The sequence below is a fragment of the Carcharodon carcharias genome, chromosome 15, assembly GCF_017639515.1.
Source record: "Carcharodon carcharias isolate sCarCar2 chromosome 15, sCarCar2.pri, whole genome shotgun sequence".
In the NCBI taxonomy this organism is placed as follows: Eukaryota; Metazoa; Chordata; class Chondrichthyes; order Lamniformes; family Lamnidae; genus Carcharodon; species Carcharodon carcharias.
The window spans coordinates 33,218,986-33,235,148 of NC_054481.1; the positions used below are offsets into that span (position 1 = coordinate 33,218,986).

Here is a 16,163-nt window from a genome sequence, read left to right on the forward strand (position 1 = left end):
TAAAAGCAAAATACTGCAGATGCTGAAGATCGGAAATAAAAACAGAAAATGCTGGAAATACTCAGCAGGTCTGGCAGCATCTGTGGAGAGAAAAACAGAGTTAATGACTGAGATTTTCCATGCTCACTAGCATCAGGTGTGTTCGGTGGCGTGAGAGGACAATATGGCACAATGGGTTTCACGGTGGCATGAAACCAGTTCGCAATTGTCCGCTCAGCCCACCAATGGCAGGCTGTGTTCTCTGTCATCAGATGTCGGGAACCTTATTGTAATATATCAACATATCATTATTAGGCCAAGCCCCCCAACCCCCACTGGATCGTCGGTCTACGTCGGCAGGAAAACACACCGACGTGTTTCACAACAGCACATAAGCGGCATGCACCTAGTGGGCTGCATTTTGCTCGGGACTTTGAGGTTTGTTTACCTACCTTGCTTTGGGCAGCCCTTTCAGTCACCAGTGCCAGGCTTCACAGACAGCATCACATCGCTTTTAGGGGGGCTCACGGTAGGTCTCTACCTACCAGATCAGCCATATGCGGGTGGTTTTTCAATGGTTGCAGGGTGAGGGCTTGCTTGGGAAAGGGGGAGGTGGCCTCAGGCAAGGGAAGAGGCTGCAGGGCGAGGACTGTTCTGGGGAAGGAGGGTATCACAGGGTATGTGTGGGGGGCACATGTTGATCTGTGCAAGTGGCCTCAAGATGATGATACCTGAGGAGGCCGTCTCCGGAGGAAATGAGGCTAGATGGCCATGTGAGGGTATGTGTGTGAGAATGGGTAGTGAAGTCCCTTGAGCTGGCAGTGAGTGAGATGCCGGTGAATGTGTGATGGGCTTGAGTGTGTGAGTATTGGGTGACGGTTGCCATACCCTGGCTGCACAGATGAGATAATTGATCCTGTATCTGCATTGGATGGCCAACCTCTTTTGTACAGCTTTGGCACTGATCACCACTGCCAATGTCGACCAATCCGGAGTGGTAATGTTGCTGCCCCTCCTTCGGTCAGTGCAGGGGTAGAGGACATCACAGTGGCCTCCATGGTGCTAAAGGGCTGCGGTCTTCTTGCCTATTGGGGCCATGTCTTCATTGCTGCAGTCCTGGGCTGGAAGCAGTGAGCACGGCTGTACTTTAAACATGATGCCTGGCGTGATGAAGCAGCGAGGTGATGGCGCTGCAGGCGAATTGGAGCCTGGCCACCATGGAAATGGCATGTTTCCCAGGAATGCATGAATAATGTGGCGGGTTCGAGACGATACGGAGTGAAAACTCATCATCACGGCCAGCGGGTAAAATGTTTTACCCACCCGGTACTGCACTTAGTGCAAACCTGAGACCATTCCGCCCAATGTTTCGAGTCCACTATGACTCCTCCCCATTCCGCAGAAGAGTCATATCAGACTTGAAACGTTGGCTGGAATTTTCGAGACCCTGGCCCACCCCCCACCCTCCCTCCCACCCCAGGCCCCGTGGTGATCACTGAAATCTCCATTTGTGCCTGGGGGACCGGAAGATCCCGCCAAGGTGAGGGGCTGGAAAATTCTGGCCGTTAACTGTTTCTCCACAGGCGCTGCTGGAACTACTGAGTTTTCCCAGGCCTTTCTGTTTTTATTAAAGCAATTGCCTCTCTGCTTTCCCCGTTTGACCAGGACTTCCTTACCATTAAGTGGTAATGCACACATATCTATATTTAAAAATTAGCAAAAAGAAGCAATCTTAATTTGCCATTTAAAAACCTATTTTGTACAGTGTTATAAAACAATCCTCTAAGATATTTCTAGTTTTTTTTTAAGCTTTTCTTCACTGAACTTCTCAGATAATCTTTATTTTGGTTGACACCAATGAGAGTCAGAATGGCCGCTTGAGAGAGTTTTTCCGGATTCGGGATCTGGACGTACCCGCTGTTTGTCTGATTAATACAACGGGGAGTGTGAGATACAGAATGCAAGGTGGCAAAGTCACAACTGAAAATGTGAAAACTTTCTGCCAGGCTTACCTAGACGGGAAAGAAAAGGTATCACGGTTCTACAAAACGCTGAAATCGTTAATTGGCATGAGGGCAAATGTGCAAAGTACTTGTTGTCAAAAGTAACCACATTAGCTTAAAGGCACTTTGCTATTTCTTAAACATCACATCTTTTAAGCTCTTTAAATTTAACACTTAAATGCAATAGCTTGATTTAATCCATGTGTGGCGGGTGTGGCTGTGTGTCTTTAGGGATGCTCATTTTCTGCATTAGCATTCATGAAGTGTTAGTACATTTTTTTCCCTCACACTCCAAAATAGCGTGGATTAATAATGCAGGTTAAAGTCAGACTTAGTGTAAATGGATTTGAGGCTGACAACAGTACAGAACAGGTTCCTTCCAGGCAATAGTGGGAGGCAGCAGTCAGTCTGCAATTCATTGCTGTATTATTGATGTCACAGAGGCTTGATGCTGACATGCTGGTGAATATATGTAAATCAGTGTCAGGTGCAGCAGCAGTAGCAGGAAATCCTGGCAGCTTTTATGAAAGATGTTGTATTCCATAGGTAAAGTGCAACACTGACCAAATTCATGTGACCATTTCAAACATTGCAATGTGCTGCTCAAGAGAATGAAAATCACATTGAATGGCCAAATAATCTGAATCCATCATTGTAAAATTACACATATGAAAGCATGTTTTTCACAGTGTGCAAATGATGATTATAAAGGAAATCATTTGTTCTCCAGTTGCTCTAGGGTGATGATAGATTGGTTGCTTCTTCAGGGGTAGGGAACATTAAAATGTGCTTCAGGACATCTCATACCTCCTTTAAAAGAGCTTTCAGTGATGCAGAGGTGAAACACAGCAGTTCCAACCTTTGTGCTTCATCAGAGGTGCTCTACACTACAGGTGGGAAAGTTGTTTTGCTGTGCTGTACGATATGGCGCAGGAAGAAAAGGACAGGATGGAGGATGTTGAGGCCAGTTTGGTGGTGTGGGGCCCGGGGGTGGGGGGGTGGGGGGGTGGGGGGAGGTGGGAGCCAGGGTTGGTGGATGCAAGTGAAACTGAACAGTCGTCACAGGCAGCCGTAGGGGGTTGGCAGGCTCTTATCGAGGACTAACTTGTGCACTCGCTGAAACTAATCATGTTGTTCAGCTGGAAAACCAATTATTTCAAAAGCAGGTTTGGAAATCTCTTGACAGGTACATCTCACTTATGATTCAGCTGACTGTCTCCCTTGACAGAAGGTCCAATCTGTATATTAGGAATAACCTGTTCTACTCAGATTTTAAGGCATGGTCGGGAGTTTCTGTTGTCATTTGTACAGAAGCAGCCATAGATGAAGGATTGACATAGACTTGAGTGGGACTTGGGAGAAATTTGAGAAACACCTATTCTGTACCTCTGGCATTGTCATTGACTTGTGCCATTATATGTTTTCGCCCTCTGATGGCTGGGAGCCTGTTCCCATTTGGGCCCGGCCATTTGTATTCCTTATTGCAGGGATCGTTCCCTCCGGGACACCCTGGTCTACTCCTCCATCACCTGCTACACCCCAACCCCCTCCCACGGCACCTTCCCATGCAACTGCAGAAGGTGTAACACCTGCCCCTTTATTTCCTCCCTCCTCACCGTCCAAGGGCCCAAACACTCTTTTCAAGTGAAGCAGCATTTCACTTGCACTTCCCTCAATTTAGTGTACTGCATTCATTGCTCCCAATGCGCTTTCCTCTACATTGGAGAGACCAAACGCAGACTGGGCGATCACTTTGCAGATCACCTTCAGTCTGTCTGCAAGCATTACGCAGACCTCCCTGTCGCTTGCCATTTTAACACTCCACCCTGCTCTTATGCCCACATGTCCGTCCTTGGCCTGCTACATTGTTCCAGTGAAGCTCAATGCAAACTGGAGGAACAGCACCTCATCTTCCAACTAGGCACTTTACTGCCTTCGGACTGAATATTGAGTTCAACAACTTTAGATCATGAACTCTCTCCTCCATCCCCACCCCCTATCCGATTCCCCCTCCCCTTTTTTTCCAATAATTTATATAGATTTTTCTTTTCCCAACTATTTCCATTATTTTTAAATGTATTTCCATCCATTGTTTTACTTCTACATTTTAGCCTTTTTTGATTCCTTCTCCCCACCCCACCCCCACTAGGGCTATCTGTACCTTGCTCGTCCTGCTTTCTACCCTTAATTAGCACATTCCTTTTGATAATATCACCACCTTCAACACCTCTCTGTCCTTTTGTCTGTGACATCTTTTGGTTATCTCCACCTATCACTGGCCCTCTATCCAGCTCTTCTTGTCCCACTCCCCCCCCCCCCACCCCCCCAAACCAGATTATATTTCACCTCTCTTCTATTTTTACTAAGTTTTATTGAAGGGTCATTTGGACGCGAAACGTTAACTGTGTGCCTCTCTGCAGATGCTGCCAGACCTGCCGAGTTTTTCCAGGTACTTTTATTTTTGTATTGCTTATTGTACTGCTTGACTTTGTAGTTGCATTAAAGCTCTATATTTTCAGCTAAACACTGTTGATATTCCAGTTTATGTGTCAATCTGAAGGTAAACACAGCCTACTGATGTTGTTTTAACATAGACTATTGTATGTCAATTAGTTGTTGGAGTCCTTCACTCATGGCTCTCTGGATTCCATTTCTAAATGGCCGCCCTCAAATGAAAAAGTACATAGTTAGGCATCATGGCAGCAACAGTGAGAATCTTCTTGAGAGATGCTTCAACTCTGCTTTTTGCATAGATGCATGAGGTTTCCTATGCAGATGTGACCAATGTTATGCTGGGGGATAGCAGTTTGTGGAGCAAATAACTTTGCTGGATGACTGTTCCCAACTTGGGAGTGGAATCTGAAACTGTAGTGAACCCAGGACAAAGTGCCCATGCTGTGTATTGTTTCCCAAGTAATAGCTTCCATTGTGACTTAAGGGAACAGGTGTTTTACCTTCTGGACTTCAGTGCATTTTGCTGATTGCAGCTTTTTTTCTGTAATGAGAAGAAACCAATGCACCAAATGAGAGAATATATTGTGCAATGTATTTTAAACAGCAACACAATGTCATGCTTTCACATGCCGGGGACTGTATTTGTCAGCTGAATCTGAATAGCCATCTTCACTTTTCCTCAGTTGTATCTATTTAAATGTCTATTCCAATTAACTTAATTGTAGCACTTCACTAGATCAATTCACATTAGCTGCACAAACTGTCATTAACACTAAACTTTGCTAGGCAACTGTTTTAAAATATTAGTTTAAATTGCAAGTGAAAGAGAATTCTGGAAAGGGTGTAATTGGAATTCCTGATCAACATCTCAGCTTGGTGAAGTGCCCATGTGACCTCAGGTTGCCACAGGGAGAGAAACGCCAATAGAAACCCATGGAGATGTCAGTTGCCAGTTTTAGCACATTTCACAGTAGCACAGAGAGCAAACAACTGCTGCAGAGACAGAGACAGGAGGAGAATTGGAACTCACCCAGAATCAGTTCTTGACTGTTCTGTAAGTAGTGATGGAGAGCAGAAGTAAAGCTCTCTATGGGGAAAACAGTTTTACCAGTGCTGACTAAAGCATTTAAAGGATCAGATTCAGGAATCTCTGGAATTCTCGATTGTCAAGACTGTTATAACCTGAGGGAGAGGAAGGATTCATTGAGGTGTGCCTTGCTGATGATAGTTGTATCCAGGGAAACTTTGGGGGCTGTGGAATGATTGTCAAAGTTTCCACCTGGCGTGGCAAGGAGAGGTAAATGGCTGCTGGAGAGCTGAGTGACTTTGTGACTGTTCCTTTAATTCTATATATCTGCCAGAAGCGTGGCATAAAATAAAAATATTTTGTAAGACATATTTCAGTTATGTTAGTTAATGCACAACTTACATTTTTCTTTAGTTTGACATAACAGCCTATTAATTGATGTTTGAACTATGTTGATTTTAGTTTGTTGCAGCAAAAGTCTTAAAAAGTGAAACCTTGCCTTTAGTTGGTCATTTGGAAAATGTATCTTTTAAAAAGTTATCAGTCTCTATGGGGTTTGTAACAAAACATACTCAAGCAAATATGGCAGTCTTCTTAATTTAAATCGACTAACAGAAATAACTCACAACAAATCATAGTCTCCCTAGGATGGAGTTTGACTTTTATGAATGCTCCTTCTCATCTCTCATCCTGGCATGTTTCTTAAAGCCTAGTATTTCTTGCAGCCTGTCTGATTGTGTGATCCCACATTGACTTCCAGACCAATAGATTTCAAAGCCTGCTTTATCCTCTAGGACATTGTCGCTTCATATCATGGAGAGTGCTTGGCCAGTAATCCGCAGCTGGATGCCCCACAGTTGTGCAGCTGCTAAGTTGGTTAACCAAGTGCTTTTGCATTAGTTATTCACTTATCCATTAGTTTGAGCGCACCTGCATAATCTTGCACTCCCAGTTAACAAATAGAATAAAGGTAAAAACAAAAAAACTGCGGATGCTGGAAATCCAAAACAAAAACAAAAACAGAATTACCTGGAAAAACTCAGCAGGTCTGGCAGCATCGGCGGAGAAGAAAAGAGTTGACGTTTCGAGTCCTCATGACCCTTCGACAGAACAGATGGGGGTTTGGGGTGGGGGTGGGGGGTGAGGCTGATGGGGCAGAAAGGAAGTACTGAGGCTGCCTTGCCCTCACCCCAGCTACAAAATCTTGCTCAGTGAAGAGAGGAATGTTGAGAGAATTACCAGCCTATATGTTGTTATGATCCTGTTAGGGATCATTAACGTTTAAAGAAGAACTCAGAACACCCAGCAATTAACTGACAAAGTCAAACCACAGGATTTCATGTTTTTTTTTAAACAAAAACAAGCTTTACTGTATATATAAAGAGAAATTAAACCAAGTAAGCACTATTAATTTAACACTAAAGCTTAAGACTCAATTAAGGCCCACCCAGTGTGAAATGCAGCTCCCCACTGGTCAGGGGCAGGAGCCTGTTGGCCGCCGGGTCCAATGGCAACCTGGCAGCTAGTTTAGGAATGACCCAGGCAGGACCTGCAAGTCTGCCACAGAAGAATGTCTGTTCTGCATTAGCAAAGTGATGGAGTCGAGTGTGGCTGGAGATGCCAGCCGGGAAGGCAGGTCGGGTGAAAATACAGCTGATAAAAATACTGTCCTCAGATATTTAGTTTTATTTTATTTCAGAATGGAAATTTCATCCTGCCCTTGGATGGGGTTTGATGAAAAATCCAAAGGCTGCCTGGCCGATTCCCCCTCCACCAACCGTAAAGTTAGACTGACCATGAAAAATTGGAGACGATTGCACCGTTAATGGGCTTAGTTGCCCTCTTAATTGTCAGCAGGCGTGCTTCCAACTTTTGCGTACGTCCACTGAACGAAATATTGCACGAGTGTGCAACGACATTGGGAACGCTTGCCCAACATCTTCTTGCATGATTTTACGCCCGATAGGGCCGGGCGTGCGCCCACCCACAGGATGCAAAACTCGGCCCCATGTCTCCAGTTCTTTATCTAAGTAAGCTCACCTGCCATTTTATAACAATCACCCTTTTACTCTGACTTTATCCAGTGAACACAAGATACCTTTTGAACTATAATTATCTTAAGTCTGTGTGGGTTTTCCAGCCTCCAGATGTTTATGAACAAGTTTCCCACTGAGCTCACATTTAAAATTCAATTTCTAAAACGAAAATGTTATACATTTAAAATTTATGAACTATGACATTAGGTATATGTAGCAATGTGACATTGCAGTATGAGAGAACCAACTGCTAATATTTTCATTTTATTCATTAGCCTCAACAGTACAGTGAGGAACTTCCTGAAGATTGGAACAAGAACCCTGTCAAAGTATTAGTGGGAACAAACTTTGATGAAGTTGTATTTAATACCACAAGGAGTGTCATTGTGTTGTTTTGTAAGTATTTGTAAGAACCTATCGTTCTTGTGTAGTATTACTATTCTGTCACAAAATGTCACTAAAACATTTGCTAACTGATTGTAAACATGGTCTAAAAAAGGTTAGGGACAATACATTGTTAGGATGTTCCATTACCTCCACTTTGATGCACTGGGATATAAGAGAGTGATGATGGACCAGCCGTCCATGACAAACATTTGAAGTTAATGGAAAGGTAAACTGGTCGGTATAAAACAGGCAACCAATCCACTGACACCAATTTTGTGCATCTGCTCAAGTTGAATTTTACCCTATTGAATCCAATCTTGACTGACTGCATGTTATTCTGGGGACTCCTGTTTTCACAGTGTCCACAAACAACTTTTTCTTTCATTTTCACCAATTTTCTCTCCTTCTCGATTAATGATGTTAATTTCTCATTAGGCATCAGTCACCACCCAGAACCTCAGTCAATTAGCAAATACAATACGGACCAGTAGAATATTTGATTTCAGGGGACAGAGCCCCATGCTGTCCTCACTCACTGTCCATAGATGTGTACTTCCAGTGGATTATTGGATTATAACATGGGTGAAAACACTGCCAATTTTCCTTCCTACCCTGGGACAATGAAGCCCAGTGTTGAACTCCAATCGCCATCCCAGTTGAGGTTAACTAACTTGACACAGGAAAGTGTAGCTTACCTATGCACTATGTTACCCAACTGAACTACAGGGAGCAACCAGAATTACTTTAATGAACTGATTCCATGCTCAAGAAGCCATGTCTGCAACCCATAGAAGGCAAAGTTGATAGTTGTATTAATAAAACATCTATTCTCTTGCCTATTGTTGCATAATTTAGTAACACGTTCTTTTTTAACTTTAAAGATGCTCCATGGTCTCAGAGATGCAAGGAAATTAATTCTATTTGGGATCAACTGGGGATGAGATACAAGGACTCCGAACACATTGTCATTGCTAAGATAGACATCACTGCGAATGAAGTTGAGTCGGTTATAGTTGAGGAGTATCCAAGTGTAAAGTATTTTCCGGCTGGATCAGATAAAAAGGTTTGTTGCCTTCAGGATGCTTTGTTTTCTAAATATTCATCTTGTGTCTCTTTCATTTTGATATCGATGTTAACACTTATTTTCACACAGATTGTACACTATACCAGTGCTCAGACTCTAGAAGCTTTTTCTAAATTTCTGGATAAACAAGGAAAATCAAAGGTATGTTTTCAGTTTTGTCAAGAACAACCCATTTTATTTCAGTCTTTAAAGCCAAAAGTTGAACACATTTTAGCAAAGTACTGCCTCACAATGCTGTAAAAATTGTTTTTTGCATTTAATAGTTGCTTGGTAGTACAGAACTTCAGTATTGCTGAGAAAAGAGACATGTTGTCAAAACTTTTTGTTAAGCACCCAGCAGATAGATTCAAAAGAATACCAAATGTCAAAAGGAGTAACAATTTATACTGCATGAGATGAGGGTGGCAATTGTTTGGCAAGTGGACTCTGACTGGTAGAGGCCATGGAGAATGCACCAGGGAACAGTTAACAGCTAAGCTTTTTGAATTTAAACTGGGAAGGTTGACTTGATTGGTCAAGGCATTGGCATGGGGAAAGAATGAGGGAATTGCTGCCCCCCGAGCTTTTGTTTAATTGAAAAAGGTGCGATGTGTGGACCTGTGTGGACATGTTCTTTCCATTTGCAAAGGACAGAGCCCTGTGTGTAAATATATATAGCTTCTAGCACACATAAGCGAGCCACACTGTGAACCCAACTGATAATCTTAAATTAGCTGTTAATGTAATACTGCGCACAGTAAGGATGGTTTAGTAAGTGGTGTCCAATTGCAGAATCACATGCTGTTTGATATGACTGCCAGTCATTGGGACATACGGCGTACATACCTGGCATCACACCAGTAGTGTGGAACATGAATTTCAGAGCCGGTGTGATGTCAGGTATGTAGGCCATACATTCCAATGACAGGTGGATCATATCAAGCAGCACGTCTATTGGGCTATTCACAACAGGCAAAGTACTGATCATACTTAACCAGCTGTGCTTGCAAAACTCAGAACATAGAGTCCAACATTTGAAATGATTTTTTCTGCAGTACTTTTTTGTATTTATATAATTTAAACTTTATATAACTTTAAATAATTTGGTTAAGTTCTTTTTAAAAATTGTTACCCTGGTTCAGTGTCAGAAAGTTGTGAGTTCAAGTCCACTCTAAAGACTTGAGCACATCATCTAGGCTGGTGCCTCAGTTCATGATTAAGGGAGTGCTACAGTTCCAGAGGCTCTGTCCCATGCTCTGGATAAGACTGTAAATCTGCCCTCCCTGGTGGATATAATAGATTCCATGGACAGAATTTTGAGTTCAGTGGGCGGGCGCAGTTGGTGGGCCTGGGATGAGCTGGTAAATGGGCTGCCACCTGCGATCAGCCCCCGACCACAATTTCACACCGGCAGGACAATTAGGGCCCACCCAGCGTGAAACGCAGCTGCCCTCTGGTCAGGGGCAGGGGCCTGTCAGCTGCTGGGTCCAATGGCGACCTGGCAGCTGCTTTAAAAATTGCCCAGGCAGCCCCTGGAAAGCTGCCATGGAAGAGCATCTGTTCAGTGTTAGCAAAGTGATGGAGCCGAGTGCAGCTGGAGACTCTAGGCGGGAGGGCAGGTCGGGTTTGCCCGTTTTTCTGATGAGTGCCTCGCAGTCCTCCTGGAGGAGGTGGCAGTCAGGAGGGACACCCTTTTCCCCAGAGATGGGAGGAGGAGGAGGTCACCATACCACACAAAGAGGGCATGGGGGGAGGTGGCAGCAATGTTGAGCAGCCATGACGTGGTGCGGCACACATGGGTGCAGTGCTAGAAGAGGTTCCATGACCTGCTGCAGTCAGGAAGGGTGAGTACCTTGTTGGCATGGGTCAGTGTGCAGAAGTGTTAAAGTATGGCCATCCTCCGATGGACCTCAGGGCAGCTAGAGTCTGAGTTCCAACTGTCAATAACATTGGAACTGGCCAACAGGGTAAGCCCTTGCTGCTTGGATTGAGTGCCTTGCGGCTCAAGGGCCACGATTTGGATGTGCCCAGCAAGGTGTTCCTCAGCTGGGGTTGGCCAGGCAGCAATGGTGCTGCAGGTACAGAGTGGACTAATCAATGCTCCTCTGTCCTTTCAGGAGAAGACAAGCCATTACTAAGCAGAGAGGACACGTACAGGTGGAGGCTGTTCCAACTTGCTGCTGCTCGCCAGGTTTGAGCAGGACGCCCTTGAGCTGGAGAGCTGGCACACTCCCCGTGCAACCAGGTATGGAGAGGCAGGGATCCAGACAAAGGGAGGAGTGCAGTGCACAGAGGTGTTAGTTTCGGCTTGTGCAACCATTCTAGTGTAATCTCTTCATTGATGAGAGCCTCAAACCTGGAGTCCCCACTGATCATTGAAAGATGATGGCATCATGATGCTGATCTCCATTGTTTCACCAGGGTGCCTGGCATGCACAGTGACAGTGTGATGACTTTAACTAATGACATATCCTTGTTCTCCCTTTTAGATTCATCAGCACACGCTCCTTCTCTGGACCCCGAAAGGCCATTCCTGACACCAGAGGACCACAGGGCTTCATTTGCACCTATATCACACCCACTCTCTGAACCAGGCACCAGTGCTGATATCAGCCTCGGTGGGCATTAGGTTGGCAGCTAGAATGTCGGTGAACATTGGTGGGTGCAATTCACAGTTGCTTGAGGTGCAGGCGGAGGCAGAGAGTGCCCAGAGTACTGGCAGCGGACTGCTGGGGGCCAAGACAATGCTCAGTTGTAGGCGGATGATGAGCCTCTGGAGTCATCCATTAGGTGGCGGATGCTGAATGTCCAGCAGGATATGTGGGAGGATCTGGCGGAGATCCATGAGGGTCTGCATGCCACTGTCTCTGCTGTGAAGGAGTCCATGTGGAGCTTAGCACTGAGTTGACCCTCATTGCTGAGCGCACTTGCTTCCTCCATTGAGAGAGTGGTGACTCTCATGAAGAGGCAGTCGCAGGGACAGAATCAGGGATTCCTGGGGTTGCACGCAGACCTGCAAGCCTTCAGACAGGCACTGACCTCAGGTGGTCAGTGTCAGTGTGGGAGATGGATGAGGCACCAGTATCCCAGTTAGGTGCCTGTCCATCAATGGTGAGCAGGGAGGTCCAGAGCCATCTTATGTTGGTGCATGAGCTGCTTGTTGTTTCTGCGGGCTCCTCTCAGGGCGCTCTGGATGATGACAGCAGCTCCTCCGACCGTCTGCCAGTGACTGTGGCATCTGATGAGGTTGCGATGACTGGGGAGATGCCAGCTGTGGCACTGGCTGCTCCCCCCCAGGCGGTACCAATGCAGGCTCCACAGGCCAGAGGACGACCGCCAAGGTCATCAAGGCCAACAAGACAGCGGAGTCAGTAGGCTGTCTCCAATGCCAGTGCCAGTAAGTCAGGGGGCACCAAGACGTAGCACTCAGAAAAGTGAGTTAAAGGCACCATGAGTATGAGAGGGGTAGTTCATGGGTGATTTTCTGTTCATTTATGTTTGGTTTATATGTCTGCTGGTGTGGGCATCAACACCAGTGATGGCAACATCATTATGCATTCAATATGACAATAACATTAAATTTGCTTTGGTTCTGATGGCCTAAGTATGCTTCATCTCTTTCTTTCTGGTGCAGGGTATGCCAGTTTGTAATGCTGGACGTGAGTGACTGGAAACTTTATTGCACAGACACTGAGTGGACTTTGGGTGCAAATGAAAGGGTCATTTCATACATCCGGGATGGAGGCGGCAGCCCTGGCATGATGTGGAAGCAGATCTTTGGAAGCATATCTGAAAGAGTGTTGGATCAAGGCGTCCCTGGTGTCACTGCCTCCCTGGAGGTTATTGAGGTCAGCCTCCATGCCCTCAGCGTTTCCTTGACTCACTCACTACTGGATTCATCATCTGTGGCCAGTGCAGCTGCATCAAGATCCTCTTCCTTCAGTGGGTCATCCCTTGCCTGTGCCAGATTGTGGAAAGCATAGCATGCAACCATTATCAGTGACACCCACTCCAGGGGGTATTGTAGTGCCACCCCTGAACAGTCTAGGCATCAGAAGCACATCTTGAGAAGACCTATGGTCCTCTCTATCACCGCCCTTGTGGAGGCATGACTCCTATTATAACGCTGCTCTGCCTATGTTCTTGGGTGGCAGAGAGGTGTCATAAGCTACCTTTTCAATGGATAGTCCTTGTCACCCAGCAGCCATCCCCCATCCAGTCTGGCTGGATCCCTCAATAGCCTCGGAGTGTCTGAGGATGTAAGCGTTGTGGGCGCTGCCAGGGTACCTTGCACAGACTTGCAGAATCTATATCCTGTGGTCACACACTATCTGCATGTACATGAAGTGGAATGCCTTGCTGTTGATGAAAACACCCGGCTGACCCAATGGCGCCTTGATGGTCACATGTGTCTAGTTCATGGCACCCTGGACACGGGGGAACCCAGCAAATGTTGCAAAGCCTCTGGCTCGCTCAGCCTGGCTGGTTTCATCCATACGGTAAAGGGTAAAGTTCAGTACCCGCCTGAGCTTCTGTCACCAGCTTCATGAAAATGTGGACATCTGATTGGGAGACTCCACAAAGATCCCCCACTGGCCCCTGGAAAGAGCCGGAGGCATAGAAGTTGAGGGTCACTATGACATTCAGAGCCACTGGCATCGAGTGTCTGCCCACACAGTTGGAGGTGATCTCAGGCCCAATCATCTGACAGATGGCGGTCACAGTCTCCCTTGAGAAGCAGAGTCTCCTTCAGCATTGCACCTCAGGCATATTGAGGTAACTGCTTCACTGTCTGTAAACCCTGGCAGCAGGATAGTGGTATTTTTTGCAGCCCCTTCTGTCTTGGACTATCTGATGGCTCTGCGCCCCTTATGCCTGTGCCTCTCCTCCCACAGGTCACTTCCCTGTAAGCTGCATTGGGACACCTGGCCTCCTCTCCCTTCTGCCCCTCTGTTTCTCCTCAGAGGAGGTGTCACCAGCAGAGACCACAATCCTCATTACCAGGGTAACGGAAAGCTGTCTGCTCCCGAAAGGGTTCACACGGCCAAAATCCTCTGAGGCCTTGGAGACACCAGTAAGTCCTGAACTGAGTCCTGGAAATGCTAAACTTAAAGCTTTGAACAGAGATGAAGCTTCCAAGTACCAATAAGCAACCAGCGGCAAAATATCTCCAAAACTCCTCACTACTCACGCTGGGAATGCTGCTGACCCTTTTTATCCTGCCCTTGGATGAGGTTTAGCAAATTGTCAGCTGCCCGCCTGCCCGTGCGACAAGCGTGAAGTCACATGGGCAACGTCAAATGTAGCTTAATTGCCTCGTAATTGATGGTGGGCGTGACTCTGACCCTGACACCCGCCGACCGAAATATCGCTCTAGTGTGCGATGACATTGGGGCACTCACCCGATGTCATCACGCGCTATTTTACGCTCGAGCGGGTTGGGCACGTGACTGCTCGCTCAGCAAAAAACTTTGCCCCATGGCACATTCGAAGAAAAACAGGGGAGTTTTCCTCAGTATCCTAACAAATATTCATCCCTTAGCCAAATTCACAACAGATGATCTAGTCTTTATCTCATTGTTATTTGTGGGACTTTGCATTACACAAATTGGCTGTTGCATTTCTTACATTACCACAGTGACCACAATTTAAAAGGACTTCATTGGCTGTAAGGCACTTTGGAACACCCCGAGGTACTGAAGGATGCTATTTAAATGCAGGTTCTTCTGTTATTTGAATAGATGCTCTGAATGATTCAATTCAGTAAATGTGGTGCAATAATGTGTTGTTTCGTCTACGTTGATGCCCCAGTGAAAGTCTTAATCAAGACTGAGGGTTTCAGCAGATTGGTGGGTGGGGGGTTAATTGGAAGAAGAGGAGACTTTCTGGACAATAACACGGCATTTTCCCTTCCAGTCAGGAGCACCTCCGAACCATTTCCAGCACCTAATACAACCTTCTCCATGTTAGTCCTAGGAATTGGCAATAATACAGGCAGTAAACAAAAGAAAACTGCCAGCAGCCAGGACCAGGCCCATTTCGGTATTTGCATATGGATGGGTGGGGCAGGGGTGGTTAGTGGTAATCCTGGTTGGGGAGGGAGAAAGGAATTCTCAGTTAGGACTGTGACATAGCAGCTGGCATCATCGCCCAAATGCATCCTTTTCACCATTGCTCTCCCACCCGATTTTAGGCAGGATCGCAGAGGAATATCCCAACCAAAATCACCCAGTTTCATATTATAACATGTAACAGAATTAAGCCACTGGTTAACACATTGGTCTCTTTACTATTCCTTTCACAGAATCATGGTAAAAAATCAAATACCACAGATAATACAGATGAAGAAACAAAGGATGAACTCTAATTTTATAAAATGCTGCTCAGTTTCTGTCAATTGTTCATCATAGTTTGAACAGTTTATCTACAGCTGTGTCTTTAGCTGCCCATATTTGGTTATAATAATAGTTACATTATGGATGACTTGTAGTAATGTTGCCTGTATAACCTTAAACTCATCAAAACCCACGTTATTTAACAGGCAAAATAAAACCTTTGGGGGAGAAATTTAATAGATATTTGGTGTCTTATTGGATTTCATTAAAATACCTAAAATATCAAAAGAATTTGTTCAAATAGTATTTTGCTCATTATAGTAGGATCACAACACAGAAATCTGGGCTGAAATTGGGCTTGAAATCCATATGGACAATATATAAAATGGGTTGCTGATTCACCATCATTGGACAAATTCAACCCCTTTAAGTTTAAAAAAAGGACAAACAAGAGGCAGCTGGAATCTAACAAATATCCAGAAATATATAAAGCTAGTATAACATCTTGATTATACCAACCCATGTGCAGTAACCTACAAAAGCAGATAATGACAATGTTGGAAAGTTGCTAAATGGGACTCAAGATGCATATGACATCAGAAACAAGCACCTCTTGATTATTATCAGAAGGTGTGAACCCAATCCTGTAATTTGGCTTCTGTACCTGAGGTTCTGACATGTCACCATCACCGCCCTTTCCATGACCATGTTATTGTCCTTTTACAACCAGACGTCTCTGAAGGAGGAAAATGTGAAAAGAAGAAGGAAGTATTACGTTGACCCTGAAGAATTTCTGATGGAATGAAAAGCCATGATAAGCAGTGTTATACTGAATTTATTATTGCGATCTAAAATGTCCTTCAGCTCAACCTTTACTAT

The 16,163-nt window shown here is 45.2% G+C and overlaps 1 protein-coding gene across 1 annotated transcript in view; it reads left to right on the forward strand.

Moving 5' to 3' along the window:
* LOC121288361 (protein disulfide-isomerase-like) overlaps positions 1 to 15,316 on the forward strand; it is a 37,823-nt gene extending 22,507 nt beyond the window's left edge. The window contains exons 11-15 of the mRNA XM_041206914.1: positions 1,812 to 2,009; positions 7,775 to 7,895; positions 8,768 to 8,949; positions 9,040 to 9,111; positions 15,254 to 15,316. Coding sequence (XP_041062848.1) covers positions 1,812 to 2,009; positions 7,775 to 7,895; positions 8,768 to 8,949; positions 9,040 to 9,111; positions 15,254 to 15,316 — 636 coding nt within the window. The remainder of the gene's footprint in view (positions 1 to 1,811; positions 2,010 to 7,774; positions 7,896 to 8,767; positions 8,950 to 9,039; positions 9,112 to 15,253) is intronic.
* The last annotated feature ends 847 nt before the right edge of the window (positions 15,317 to 16,163 follow it).